Raw genomic sequence first — 15,476 nt, 5'->3', positions numbered from 1 at the left:
GACCTGCATAGGCGCATAACACCCTCTGCACTGGACTTTTAGGCAGCTTTTAGTTGGTCATTGGTGCGGCCTATTTCAGATCCTCAAAATAGCAATGCGCCAACAATGCACCTTAACACACCTTCTTTTTTAGACTAGCGCAACCATATGTCTACAAAGTGTCACAAATGGATTTGCTATTTAAAACAATGTGACACAAAACATGAAAATTAGGGTTGCGTTAGTCTGAAAATAGCAGCAAATCACACCAAACACATCTTGCAACTGTATGATAGGGCCCAAAATGTTTAGAATACTTTAGCTCATCTATGAACGTGATTTCTTGATAGGATGTCCCTTAGAATGTAATTAAGATGACAACTCCCATAATTCCACACTCATTCACGACATCATCAAACGACACCTTTGTTTACTGTGGATACACGCCTACTAGTGGTGAAACATACTGTGCCTTTAAAATACAAAACTACTGTTCACAAACAAAAGCAGTTCTTTTTTTTAATGCACTTCATTGAAACTCATTCATTCATTTTCTTGTCGGCTTAGTCCCTTTATTAATCCGGGGTCGCCACACTTCATTGAAACTTAATTAAAAAATGTCTCCTGTTATAAACTGTTCCATTCATTTGAGCTCACTGTGCTGTCATTAGCAGTTGTCTGACCTGGGCTGGGGTGGATATAAGGTCACGCAGCAAAGGAGGTGGAATCTCTCTCAACTCAATGACCTCGACTGATGCCTGGACACCTACATCCACAAACAGGATATCCAGCACCCGGCTGCCATGCAGGTTTGTTATCTATGAAAACCAGATCAATACAGATCAAACCAAATTATTTCAATTCATAATTTCAAGCAGGAAACACTTCATTTTATTTTATGAATTACTCAGTTGCACCATCGAGAATAAAATTCATAATATTCAGTTCATCTTTATTTCTATAGCACTTTTACAATGTAGACTGTGTCAAAGCAGCTTAACATAGAATTTCTAGTAAATTGAAACTGTCAGTCCAGTTTTCAGAGTTGAAGTTCAGTTTAAATTATATTAAATTACAGTGACTTTTATATTAATGCTATATCTAAATTAATAAAACATATGCAAGAGTAATTGGTGGTTTATTCTTCTGTAGAAACCCTGATAAATTAAGGATTAAGCTGTATGGTAAGTATGATAAGTATCACTTTGAATTTCTTAGGGCTTGGTAAGATATTATAGTTTTTTTTTTTTTTTTTTTTACATTTGTTATAACGGTAAATATATTACAGTATAAAATGTAAGTTACATGTTAAAGTATGAAAAATGTATTAGGACATTAATAGCTGAGTCGTCTCTAAAGGCTATTGCATAATTCTCGTAATTCTGACACACGGTGAATCCAGCATTCCAACAGTTTGAGGGAACAATTCCATACAATTCAATTTAAGAAACAATCAAAAGGATAAAGTGCCCCGTTGAGGCCTTTGGACTCAGATATACATTATCCTTTATTAAACATTAACCAAATGTGTAATAATCTCAGACATCATTTTTGATTCCTGACAAACGTTGCTCAGTTGCACTTAACAGAGGTACTCTTCAAATAACTGAATAATAGAGTTTTTCACTTTGCTATTGGCAGGACAGACTCACCTCCACTCGGGACCATTTTCCTTTATATCGAGCCAGACAGTTTTTGCCACAGAAAGGCCGTGAAACCAGAGACTCTGATGTGACCTTAAATAAGGAGAAAAGTTGTAAGCCTATTCTGTCTCTCAGTATGTTAAAAATGGGGATCACACTACTCTACAGTTTGCTAATATACAAACAATAAACAATAATAATTCAAAACACTTTGATATACACACTTTTGGGGAAAAAAACTGAGACCACTTGACAATTCTCTGTTTTTTATGGGATTTACTGGATTTTTCAGGTATCTACCACATAACACATATGTTAGAGTAATTGTCATTTGATTTCGCTGTGGCAACCCCTAAAATAAAAAATAAGTGAGTGGATTTATCAGGTATGGGTTTGAGTAAAATGTTAATATTTGTTTTATTCCTTTAAATCTGATCATATTTCTTCCAAATTTAAAATAAAATTACTGTCATTTAGAGTATGTATTTAAAATGAGAATTGTTTAGCATAAAATATGTTTTAATTTGTTGCAATTCACAATGAATCAGGGATAAGACGCGGTCACACTACAGTTTTAGAGAATATATTTAGCTAGATCCTTCCAGAAACTGTAGACAATATTGCATTCAAAAAATAAATGACAAAGGCTCTCTTTATCTGCATTGCAGAAACTACAGATGTCCTCCCTTTTAATGTACATTAATAATAAAGATTGTACTGGATAAAGTGTATGTAGTAGTTTAAAATTAATTTTCTTGAATTTTATTATTAATAGTGTATTTAGAGGTCAAATTTTGATATTCTATTAGTCTCACACAATTACATCATACAAATCCGCTGGTCAGAGTTCACCAATTTTGAACTGTTTAACGCACTGATATGCGAAACGTGTCACACAAGCTTGCGTTTGGAAATATATGGGGCAAAAAGTGCAGTATGACCGTAGCTTTATCCCACCAAATATTAATTTCTTAACTTTTTAAAAGTTAAAATACTGATTTAGCATTTTCTATGGTATTTAAGAATATTTGTTTTTTTTGAAGCCAAACAAATTTGGAAGAAATGTCTTCAGTAGTTTACAGAATAAGATTAACCCTTGTGTTCTGTTCAAATTGACTACTCTTTCATTATGTTGGTGGTTGTTTTTGCCCCACAGGGTTCCATTATGATGACATTTTTTTGATTGCAAAGCCATGACAGCATATAATCATGCATTCTTGATTGTTGGTGGTTTTTCCAGTTGTGAAGTGTGTAATTTTCAATGTTGATCATCAGTTAACCTTTTATATAGAGTTCTATAGAGGAAAACAGCAGATTATAGTGCATAAATGCACTTACTATATTTACTATGTTCACAAAGAAAGCTGTGGCCAAATTAAGATTTTAAACCCCTCAAAGCAGATGAAAACATCCCCAGCAGCACACAAGGGTTAAATCAAATTTTACTCAAACACATGCTATAATTGTAAATCTGAACTGCCAAGTGGTCTTATTTTCCCCAGAGCTGTGCACTGATGCATGTTACACACTTTATTACACTATCTGTGCCAGAAGGTAACTATATACTCGGGATTATGCACTTGACGCCTGTTAATCTGATTAAACTCATAATCCCAATCTGTTCATTTTGGCCTCCTCCTCTCTTCTAAAGTAATCTCTAGCAACATATTTGAAGCAACAAACACAGACAATGAGCCTGTTTAGAGTCTGCTACCTGGGAATGGAAATAGTTTTCAGTTTTCTCCAGAATTTCGTTGAGTTTAGTCAGGCCTCTAGAGGGCACCTGACAGTAGATCGTCCCGTCGGAGCAAACGCTGGTCACACTCACATTCATATATGCACTGTTCACCTACAAAAAAAAAAAAATATATGTAATTTACTTAATCACATTTTAATACACACTCGTGGAGCCATAGCTTTCTTCTGTTCTTTAAGATACAGAGCGATACAGTAAGTGACGTGAGGTTTCCAGATCCCACCATCCCAATCCCCCTTAATCACCCAACCCCCTCTACTCTACCATCCACTTAGAAAAAAAAAACATAGTTCTACTAGTGTGTTTTTGTTTTAAAACTATGTTTTATAATGAAAATGCTTCTTGACCAAACATTTTTAATGCATTACACAAATTCAATTCAATTGAATTCATGTTTATTTCTATAGCGCTTTTACAGTTCTTACAAGTTCTAATGGATCGAAACTCTGTTAGTCCAGTCTTCAGAGTTCAGTTTAGTGTGGTTTAATTTTCACATCAACGGCGCATCAATGTTGCATAGCCTCTAGAGGCCTCGGGATGAGCTGAATTAGCGTAGCTGCTGTTCATAGTGTGTTTGAACAAGAGATGCAAAAATGAAGTGCTATGAAAATAGGTTATATAAGTGAATGAAAATAGGTTATATAAACAGGCATAGAAAAAAACATGTCAAACATAAGAGAGTTTCTAACAAAATGTTGGGTGCATTAGGACAGGAGTGTGTCTAACATGTGTTCTGTCAAGCCCAATCACCTGCATGGAGCACACTCATGCATCATACTGTTATGTGATGCTAAAAAGATCTAGTTTTGAACTATGAGAGTGTGTCTGAGCCTCGAACATTATCAGGAAGGCTATTTCAGTTTAGGAGCCATAAACGAGAAGGCTCTACCTGTTTTAGTAAAATTACTTAGTAGTATTCTGGGTACTCACAGAAGCCCTGAGTTTTAAAATCTTAAAGAGCGGGTTGATTTGTAGCGAGACAGAAGTTTGGTTAGATAAACAGGAACGAGATTATTTAAAGCTTTATAGGTAAGAAGTAATATTTTATAATCAATATGGAATTTAGCAGGCAGCCAGTGTAAGGAGGATACAATTGGGGTCATATGGCAGCTGCATTTTGTACTAGCTGAAGTTTGTTAATAGAGTAGGCTGGGCAACCAGCAAACAGAGCATTACAGTAATCCAGTCTAGAGGTCATAAAGCATGAACTAGCTTTTCTGCATCTGAGATGGATAGCATGCTTCGTAACTTAGTGATATTGCATCATGTATTACGTGCTTTAGGCTAAATTATGTGGATTAAGCAAAAAGACATTTTAAATTGAAAACAAACTAGTGTAAACAGCACCAAAATCAGTCTTTACCATTTCCAGAACACTTTGTTTTTATGGTTAAAAAATGCCAGAGTAGTGTGAATGCCAGGTGTAAACATAAAAAACATTTTTAGAAACAAAAATTCCACCTAATACTAGTTGTCAAATACTCTAAGGTGTCCAATTACTTTCAGGTAAACCAACAGCTAAAGTTTTTCCAGTCAGATCTTTACCACATCACAGTCCCATATTGATTTTCCAAGTAAATTCAGTACATTTCAAAGGTTCTTGAAATTTTTTGTTGCCACAGACCCATGATTTTCACAACTGAAAAACTTGGCATTTCTCAAGTCTTAGGTTAGTTGTTGAAGCTGCTAAATCTACAGCACCGCTATTAGCTGAGATGCTGTTGCTCAACAGTCAAAAATCTCTTAACTCAAAGTTTCGCCAAGCATAAACTCTCTCTCTTTCTCTCTCTCTCTCTGCATATAAAAGGATTGAGTTTTTATTACTAGCTTTAAAATCATGTTTTGGAATTAGCAATGGAGGCTTTGGATGAGATTGTAGGCAACTAATCCTAAACACAAAAGCGTTTTATGGATAAATGTGCTGAAATCAAACATTAGAAAATAACACTATTAGTGTGGTAACCATAGTCTAAACAGAATAATTGACTCAGGACCTTTGTCAGTGCGTTTTATGGACAAATGTGCTAAAATCAAACATTAGAAAATAGATATATTACCCTATTAGTGTGTTAACCGTAGTTTACATAAAATAACTGACTCAGGGCCTTTGCTAGTGCAAGTACAACCATGCTATCTTTGCAATTAGGGCTGCACAATTGTTTCAGTTGTTATAGGGCTGTACATTGTTTCATCATCGATATCACAGTGTGTGTATCCGCAATAGTCACATCGCAGGATATGCAATGTTGCTTTGGATTATAGTTGATCAGCACCACAGTTGAGAATGAATAAGGTTTGTGGAGTAACTTTAAAGTTTAACCCCAACAGAGTGAAAGTTTATCATTTGCACGTGTTTTAAAGGCATTTCAAGTGAGATTGAAGCATTTGAGCATTTGTAGCTTTAATAAATCCTAATTGTACTTTATTATTATTACAATGAGATCTATTTTACATGTTATATACATTTGATTATTCAATTTCTGTACCTGAAAACTGTTTTACACTCCAGAAAATCATAACGCTGTTTGTTTTACTGTTTTCTTTGCTCCGTTGTTTTTATTTTTGCTTGCAATTTGTTTATAATTTTTACTTATGACTCATTCCCCTACAAATTCACCATAATCAGTGTAAATTCAATATTTCTTTCCAAAATAATGCTATTAAACCATTTATATCGCAATACATATCGCAGAAAAATATCAGATTTTTTCAATATCGTGCAGCCCTATTAGCAATAACAAAATGGCATTCAGCATTAGTATATAAATGTATTATTGTAATAATAAAGGGATAGTTCATTTACTCTCAAGTGTTTCCAAATGTTTGAGTTTCCTCATTATGTTGAACAGAAATATATATATATATATATATATATATATATATATATATATATATATATATATATATATATATATATATATATATATATATATTTTTTTTTTTAATAATGTTGAAAACCAGTAAACATTGGCATCCACAGTAGAAAAAAATACAGTGAAGCTCAATGGCAACTGGTTTCCAGCATTCTTAAAAAAATATATATTTTTATGTGCAACAGATGAAAGAAAATCAGTAAAAAAATGTGGCTGAACTATCCCTTTAAACGGTTTGCTTTTTGACTATACTGTACCTTTAAGGGACTCTCTAAGGATCGGTCTTGCAGAGCCTTCATACAGGCTGCATTGATGTTGACGTCATCATCTTGTGATGTGTCATATAGCACCACCAGAGGCATGTCTTCACGCTCTAAGATCTCAGCCAATAGAATCTTTCCAGTGGCAATGGACTCCAACTTCTTCAGTACCGCCTGTTCTTGACTGAATGACTCTAGGCCTGAAACACAAATGAGTATTAAGACAACAGCTGACATCAAATGTAAAACTACTTAAGAGCTGAGTTCATAGCTCAATGCAAATCTCACCTGCTAGTTTGCATTTGGTGGCTTGGAAAGGCAATCTATAAAATTTTTCGTTTAACTCAAAGAGTTTGCGTATGCTGATGACTTCAGAAAAGCCATGATCCACATAGTACACCTGTTTTGAACAGAAATGATTAGTACATCAAGTGAGAAGTATCATGGTAAATAGAAGATGATATCACACAAATACCTTACTGTGAATTGCACTAAAACATTAGCACGTCAAGATTTTGCCAAACACGAATGATCCTGGATTAACATTTACAGTATGTTGATCCTGGAACATATACTCACCGGCCAATTTATTAGGTAAATCTTACTAGTACTGGGTTAGACCCACTTTTGCCTACAGAACTGCCTTAATCCTTCGTGACATAGATTCAACAAGATACTGGAAACATTCCTCAGAGATTTTGGTCCATATTGACATGATAGCGTCACGCAGTTGCTGAAGATTTGTCGGCTGCACATCCATGATGCGAATCTCCCGTTCCACCACATCCCAAAGATGCTCTATTGGATTGAGATCTGTTGATTTTGGAGATCATTTGATCATTGTTATGTTCAAAAAACCAGTCTGAGATGATTCACGCTTAACGACATGGTGCGCTATCCTGCTGGACGTAGCCATCAGAAGATGGGTACACTGCGGTCATTAAGGATGAACATGGTCAGCAACAATACTCAGGTAGGTTGTGACGTTGACATGATGCTCAATTGGTACCTATAGGCCCAAAGTGTGCCAAGAAAATATTCCCCACAACCTTACTCCACCACCACCAGCCTGAACTGTTGATACAAGGCAGGATGGATCCATGCTTTCATGTTGTTGATGTCAAAGTCTGACCCAACAATCTGAATGTGGCAGCAAAAATGGAACGTTGGAAACGACCAGGCAACGTTTTTCCAATCTTCTATTGACCAGTTTTGGTGAGCCTGTGTGAATTGTAGCCTCAGTTTCCTGTTCTTAGTTGACAGGAGTGGCACCCGGTATGGTCTTCTGCTGCAGTAGACCATCCACCTCAAGGTTGGATGTGTTGCATGTTCAGAGATGTTCTTCTGCATACCTCGGTTGTAATGAGTGGTTATTTGAGTTACTGTTGCCTTTCTATCAGCTGAAACCAGTCTGGCCATTCTCCTCGGACCTCTATCATCAACAAGGCATTTGCGCCCACAGAACTGCTGCTCACTGGAAAATTTCTCTTTCTCTGACCATTCTGTGTAAACTTCAGAGATGGTTGTGCAAGAAAATGCCAGTAGATCAGCAGTTTCTGAAATTCTCAGACCAGCCCGTCTGGCACCAACAACTATGCCACGTTCAAAATCACTTAAATCACCTTTCTTCCCCATTCTGATGCTCGGTCTGAACTGCAGCAGGTCATGTTGACCATGTCTACATCCATAAATGCACTGAGTTGCTGCCATGTGATTGGTTGATTAAACATTTGCATTAACGAGCAGTTGGACAAGTGTACCTAATAAAGTGGCCGGTAAAAGTAATTTCCGTTTGAAAATGTAATACATACTTATTCCCTATCCCTAAACCCAACCATAACTGTAAATTATTCCCAAAATCAGAGGGGAATAATAATTGGATAACACTCATGTAGAACTGCAGTCTAAACTTGACACAAACGGTAAATGTATCCCTTAAATCTGATTGCTGATCAACATAACATAAGGATCAACATAAATTTTAATCCAGGAACATGTCCTACATGGTGAAATCAGTTTGGGGATGACCAATAGACCAGGACCCAATAAGGGGCCTTAGAGATCTTCCAAGAAAGCCAAGTCCACACCAATACGTTTTTGAAAACATATCTTTTTTGCAGTGTGGACTTTAAAAAAGGGAGGCTTTTGAAAACGATGATGCATTTTAATCATGTGACCAATTCAGCTAACATTGTGGGTGACATTGTGAAGCAGATGTTTTGGATGTTGACTGTTTTGACAGCTTTATTAAGGATTAAAGTCAGTTTGTAGATGCTCCATTTTGACTCTCTTCACAGGACAGGGAATATTTACTGGGAGCTGTTGTTAAGTGGCAGAAGCAGACAACAGTTGTGACATTTTGCTGTAATGTTTCAAAGAGACAGACAGTAAATAAATGCCAGGCTGTGCGTCTGTGTGCATGTGCAGTACATGAACATTTTTACATAGTAAAACAAACAAAAAGAAACGTTTAAATAAGCTACAAAGACTAAAGTAAATGTACGCTACTTTTCCCCAAACAACTGCCTCACAGACTCTAAAATAAATTATGGATTAAGAACAAAATGCATTTTCTCACAACTGAAAAAGACATTGTTGAGTTAAAGCCATTTGTGGAAAAGCTACATAAATTAATTACTGAAACCTTAAAAATGTTTGTTGAATCGTGTGAAATACAGTTATAATTTAATAGTTTTAAATATAAAAAAATAAAGAAAAAAGCCGCTTTGTCAATACAGAAGACATACCAGAAATGTCTGAGTATGTAAATGTCAAAATGTTGCTTTTGACAATAATGACCCGTTTATACTGAGTGGTACCAAAAAAGCTAATCGTACTGTAGTGCTGCATTCACACCAGACACAGAAGAAGTGTCAAGCACAAGTGATTTACATTTTTAAGTCAATGCTAAGGTGCAAAGACATCTTGTGGCGCAATATGGCCGAATGACATGATTTGCGCAAATGAATCGGTGCGAGTTAAGCGTTTTGCAAGGTTGACGTGCTTCACGTGATTCACGCGAATCGCTCAAGTTGGAAAATCTAAACTTCAGCAGACAGTCACGCTGCGTTAACCAATCAGGAGCTTGCTCTTGTGGGGGCGTAATTACGACGTAGCGCCTGTTGTTGGTGTCCCAAGCTGACACCAGACAACAGTTTATCAAACTGGGCTCGGCTTGGTCGGAAGCACTGCTGAAAACCTCCATCATCCAGGTATAGTTTCTGGAGAAGTTGATAAACACAGAGCTGGGTGCACCTCAGAATAGATCTAGTGGACTCAGACACGGCTCCAAACATTTCAAAGCTGTTTTTTAGCCTTCATAAAAGCACATAAACACAGCTACTCTCTGAATAAAATCCATGTAAGCCATTTAGCAACAAAGCTAGAGTCGCCGGGCAGACAGAAGGCTCCCCAAACTCAAAATGTTCATGAGTCTATTCACGCGCGAATAGCGCAATTTATCCGTGTGTGCTGCGTCTCATTTGAACACGGCAAAACACTTTTGGTATTGCAGTAAACCGGATGAGAATTGCTAAGACTGACTAGACTCCAGTGTTCCACTGTAATCTTTAAAGGTCCAGAGAAGTGCTTTGAAATGTGCATTTTTGTTCCATGTCTGAAATAAATTGAACTGAATCATAAAGAGGGGAGTGGGACAGAGCAGCTCAATAGCATTTTGTTTTTAATAACAGCTCTGCCATTGCGAGTGGTTGAGCTCAAGTGCATATAACAAGAGCATCTTGATGGGAGCAGGACATGTCAAAAACTACAGAGCATTTGACTGGTCAGAAAATTTGATAATAAAGTATGACAACATTTGTCACTGTTTGGGAGCACGCTAGATTTTAGATATCCTTAAGACTAACATACTGATAGCAACTCCAAAAAAAAAAAAACATTACTTTGATGTCACATTCTTTAATGACCCCTTACGCACCTTGACCTTGTCAGCCATGACCTCACAGACTTGCGCTCGGATGATGTCATCCTCTTCCTCAGCACCTACAGCAGTCAGCTGACCTGGTGATGGGGACCTCAGAGCCATCTTTGTGTTGTCCTGTCTATAGAACTCTCTCATTTCATCCTCTAACTTCTCCTGTGCCTTTGAGTAACCTTCACCTATGTACCTGCACAGAAACACACTCTCTTTATCATAGAGTACAAAAGTGGTCACCTACTTTTACACTGACCTGACATATTTCTTTCTCCACAGACAATCTACCCTGTTCTTTACAACATCACCCTGATCAACATATTTCAAAAAATCTGTTTAGAAGAAATGTATTTTAAAATGCAAATATGTGATTCTGGGTCATTCTAAAGAAATGACTTTGCTTTTCTGTCTTTTTCTGACTTTTGTGCTTTTCTGTCACTTTAACAAATATTACACTTGACAAACTCTAAGCAGAAAAAAAAAATAGATTGAATAAAAACCTTTAAATTGCAAAAATAAGTAGGTAACACATTAACCCAGGTTATAATAGTTTTGGATTTTTAATTAGTTTTAGTTTTTATTTCATTTTGACTTTTTGTTTTTGTAAATTCAGCTTATTTTAATTAGTTTTAGAGGTAGATTTAGGCCCAATTCCAATTCTATTTTTGTACCCCTACTCCTTCCCCTTTGCTTCCCCATGTACACCATGGCGATATTCATGTATGTAAATGCAAGAAAACAACTTTACATTATAGCAGACACTGTAAAAAGCTCATTCCCAGCCACTAGACTTTTCTGACAGGGTATTTGAGTGTCATCGAGGGTCAGAATGTTGTGGGACTGCTGTACAGAAGTTATTAATTGGGACTATAGATTTAGCGGCTTTTATTTTAGCGTTTTTTTTTTATAATTTTTTTAACCATGACAGTAAAACACAAACATGGTAATGAATGTATTAAAACATATTAAAACATTTGTTACTTTTCTTTAGTTTTTGTTAGTTTCAGTGTTAGTTTAAGTTAGAAACTCAACCAAAGAAATGTTTTTAGAAACACGTATTTAGAGGACACATGACCACTATCATCTACCACTGCCATCTACCCATCCTCAAACTCAAATACAGCAGCCAACAAGACAGCAGCCTTAAGTAAAATATGTGCGCAGGCCTACTTCTGAGGTAAGATACACAGTACTGAATTGAAGTTCAGATCTTTTCCATGAATCTGATCTTTTTTGACAATTCTCCCATGTTGGGAATCAACATACCAAAAGTATGTAGTGAGCTATCATAATTTCAGTCAGTTTAAACATCACCATGATCTGAAAAGTTTCTTATAATTATGTTTTGCAACCCAACTGAAGCATCATTCACTTATTTAAAACCCATTACGACTTTCTGTTATGAAATAAACTTACGTTTTTTTAACAGATCCTCTCATTCCAGCCTCATTTAAGCCATTTAAACAGTTGTTTAAGTTTAGTTCAGTCACAGCAGGCTGTCATGTACTGTTTGTATACGGTTCACTGAATCATACATGGTTGCACAGTATTAATGGTTCACCACTTCTCAATTCTGATCCCAGTGTACTGTTCTAATAACTAAATAACTCAGTATATATTGGTTTATTTTGAGAGTAAATAGTAGTAAATAGATTTACTTATAAAAGCCTTACAGTAGGTTTATGTATTAAATACATTTACAAAGATAAATACGAAGAATGTTTTTGCTATAATTTTAGTTAGTTTTGTATGTACACAATACAGTTTCAGTTAGTTCCAGTTTTTAAACAACTCTAGTTTTTATTATTATTTCAGTTATTGGACTTTTTTTTTCATTAACTATAATAACCTTGCCATTGACCTTTTTTTCAAACTATCTTTAAATTATTGTACAAAAAAATATTCTACAAAATCATTAAGCTGCCATTTATGTGTTTTAACATGAATGAAAATTTTATGTTTGAAAAATAACTAATAATATACAGATTTAGGAAATGTAAGATGTAAGATTTTAAACATTTTGCCATAACAACAGCATTGCAAACTTAGCAATGTTGTCACTATATTTAGCGACTTTTCAGACCCCCTAGACCAGGGGTGGCCAATCCTGTTTCTGGAGAGCTACCTTCCTGCAGATTTCAGTTGCAACCCATAATCAACACACCTGCCTGTAATTATCACATGGTGTTCAGGTCCTAATTAATTGGTTCAGGTATGTTTGATATGGGTAACAACTGAAATCTGCAGGAAGGTAGCTCTCCAGAAACAGGATTGGCCACCCCTGCCCTAGACAATAAAAAAGTGACTAGCGACAAATCTAATTACTTTTTTGGGTGTTACTGGTGATTTTTATAGACTTCTGTCCGTACTCTACTGTTCCTACTCTTCTCTATGAGCTGCGAGTGATGCTGTTGGCCCCTACCCCATATCAGAACACTGACAGGCGGCCCAGTCCTCATACAGCCTTCACTCCTACCTACTGCCCAAGAGCAGATCAGCCTTTTGTGTACAGACAGCAAATGATTTAGCACCGCTAGTGTGAGGTATTTCCCTTGTAAAGTCAAACCGATCTGCTTCTCCTTTGCTTTATATTTAACTATTTAATTTGACCGTTTAATCTTTTCTTGTTTACAGACATTTTAGAGACAAGTTTGGAACTTGTCTAAGTTTATTACTTCAGAGACATTACTTTATATTAACTACACATCTATATTTTTATACTGTATTCAAACAACAAATAAATTTAGTTAAGTTGACATGCAGACATAAAGCACAGTGCTAGGTCACACTTTATTTTGATGGTGTGTTTGTTGAATAAAAGTTACATTGCATCTACATGCCAACTAATTCTTATTAGATCATAAGTAGACTTTTAGATTGGAGTTAGGGTTAATATAAATTGACATGTACTTGCAAAGTTTCTTATAGTCAGTTAAATGTCTGTTAAAGGAGCAGTATTAGCAGATATTTAGCAGACAGACTTCTAATACTCAAATGGACCATCACAATAAAGTGTTACCCAGTGCAAATATAAATACCCCTTTATTACCCCATATTAACCATTATTTTATTGTCAGAATGATTATGGTAGACCAACATTCTTCTAATGCACATGTTTTAACGAGGAGCAATAGCATTCTATGATGAAACGCATTAAACGTGTCTCTTTTTTATGTAATGCACTTCTATTAGGAACTACGACACTTGGTTGGTTGATGAGGTGTGCGTTTCTGAAAACCATCGTTAGCCAACTAAGGTCCTAGGTTCTGTCAAACATACAAGCATAGTTTGTTGATTTGGCGTTTCCCAAATCTGTCGTTCCAACGAACATTCGCAAACTGTGTCATAAACTTGTACGCTTGCAACTACACATGTGGAGCTGTAGTTAGAAGCATAGCTCCTGGTTGTGTTCTATTCCCAGTGCAAATATAAATACACTGTTAAAAATTGTCCCGTTAAAAAACAGTAAAATACTGGCAGCTGCAGTTGCCAGCAATGTACTGTTATTTTACAGTATGTTGCTGTAAAAATACATGGACTATATTGATTTACACAATACTCAAGTGAACTCATTTTGCTCACTGATAGCAACTGCCTCAACTTGGTCAACTGCTGAATGAGTTTATGAAGTATTGTGCTATATATGCTTAGAAGCATACTTGTAATGATAACTTATTTTAGTTAATTAGAAAAGTTCGGTTTAACTCTAATGTCTTATTTTTCACAACAGCACACATACATGTAAATCTGGAATCACCAGAGAGATTCTGACTGCATCAGCAACTAAACAGCCGCTATCTTTAAATAGAGAAACATGCAGAATAACATCAGTAGTTCATTGTTCATCTTTAACTCATACACTGGCTCTACTCTCCTCCACAACGGTGACAGACAGAAGAAATTAGCTTCAGGTTTTACAGTAAAATACTGTTTTTTCCTTGATTTAACAGTAATCTACTGGCAGCTGTGGTTGCAAGCAATCTACTGTTTTTTTACAGTCTATTTCCGTAGTGTAAATTAACAGTATATTACTGTTAAAATACATTTTACACTGTGTTTTTACCTCTCACACCTTTAACCCTTTAAACCCCAGAGCATATACTTCAGTTTTTATTGAAGTGTCCACACTACTGAGTGTTCAAAAAAATGTAGCAAAGCTGAAGTAAATTAATTAATTAACTGACTAATTAAATGATAATTGAGAATTAACAATGAACAAATGAAGAAATACTGAAGGGAAAAAACAAGAACAGAACATACAAAACTTTAGTCACAGCTTTATAATGAAATAACCTGAAGAACAACAAATGATTAAATCATTTAAATGATCAGTGGATGATTAAACAACTCTACAAACATCATCACCAGCTACACTTATTACTTAATACATGTATTTTTGTATAACATCTACTAAAGTTCTTCTTGAGAAAAAGTTAAAGTTTTACGTCACCATCATGGAGAACAGAGTTTGCTTTAGTTGGGCTCTTAGCCTTGTCATTTTTAACATTTATATATCTTGGCTGCTGCAATTGTTAAGAACTTTGTTTAAAAAGCCCCTTTGTTGTGGCAAGCCAGCCAAAAACCTAAATAAGATCTGGTAATGTTCATGTTGCTATTATATGACAGAGTCTGTTCTCATTTAGCATAATAAAATTTACTACTCCTATTCAATGTTAAATCTATTGTTTTACATTATATGGCAATGATTTCTGGAAGTTTTTAACAATATCTTGGACAATAACACTGCTCTATGGGTTAAGTCGCACTCAAACAGACATCAATAATCAGCATATGAACCTCAATAATGGTGACAACTAACAAAATTAACAGTTTAACTCACAAACAGGCAACTGAAAGTCGAAACATAAACAAAAGCAGAATCAAACACAAATAAAGAAAACTGTGAGACCATTATACAACATTTATTTATACCGCAATGCATGCTGGGATATTTGTACCGTGCCACTCCCAGCATGCATTGCAGCATGAAACATTTGAGATGTTACCATTGTTGAGATACAAGGTCAGATT

The 15,476-nt window shown here is 35.6% G+C and overlaps 2 protein-coding genes across 5 annotated transcripts in view; both read right to left on the bottom strand.

Annotated features, from left to right (window-relative positions):
- stim2b (stromal interaction molecule 2b) overlaps positions 1–15,476 on the bottom strand; it is an 860,843-nt gene that overhangs the window by 489,351 nt on the left and 356,016 nt on the right. The window lies entirely within an intron of this gene.
- The window catches only part of tdrd7b (tudor domain containing 7 b), a 55,548-nt gene that overhangs the window by 10,726 nt on the left and 29,346 nt on the right, over positions 1–15,476 (bottom strand). For all 4 annotated transcript variants that reach the window (NM_001353929.1, XM_001922996.9, XM_073905941.1 and 1 more), the window contains 6 exons: positions 10,449–10,638; positions 6,800–6,911; positions 6,509–6,711; positions 3,337–3,471; positions 1,632–1,715; positions 663–797 (listed from right to left, as the gene is read on the bottom strand). In NM_001353929.1, the coding sequence (NP_001340858.1) occupies positions 663–797; positions 1,632–1,715; positions 3,337–3,471; positions 6,509–6,711; positions 6,800–6,911; positions 10,449–10,638 (859 nt within the window). The remainder of the gene's footprint in view (positions 1–662; positions 798–1,631; positions 1,716–3,336; positions 3,472–6,508; positions 6,712–6,799; positions 6,912–10,448; positions 10,639–15,476) is intronic.

Source organism: Danio rerio, chromosome 7 (genome assembly GCF_049306965.1).
Source record: "Danio rerio strain Tuebingen ecotype United States chromosome 7, GRCz12tu, whole genome shotgun sequence".
Lineage (NCBI taxonomy): Eukaryota > Metazoa > Chordata > Actinopteri > Cypriniformes > Danionidae > Danio > Danio rerio.
Note: the sequence above shows the minus strand (reverse complement) of the source record. Positions and strands in the feature narration are given on the sequence as shown.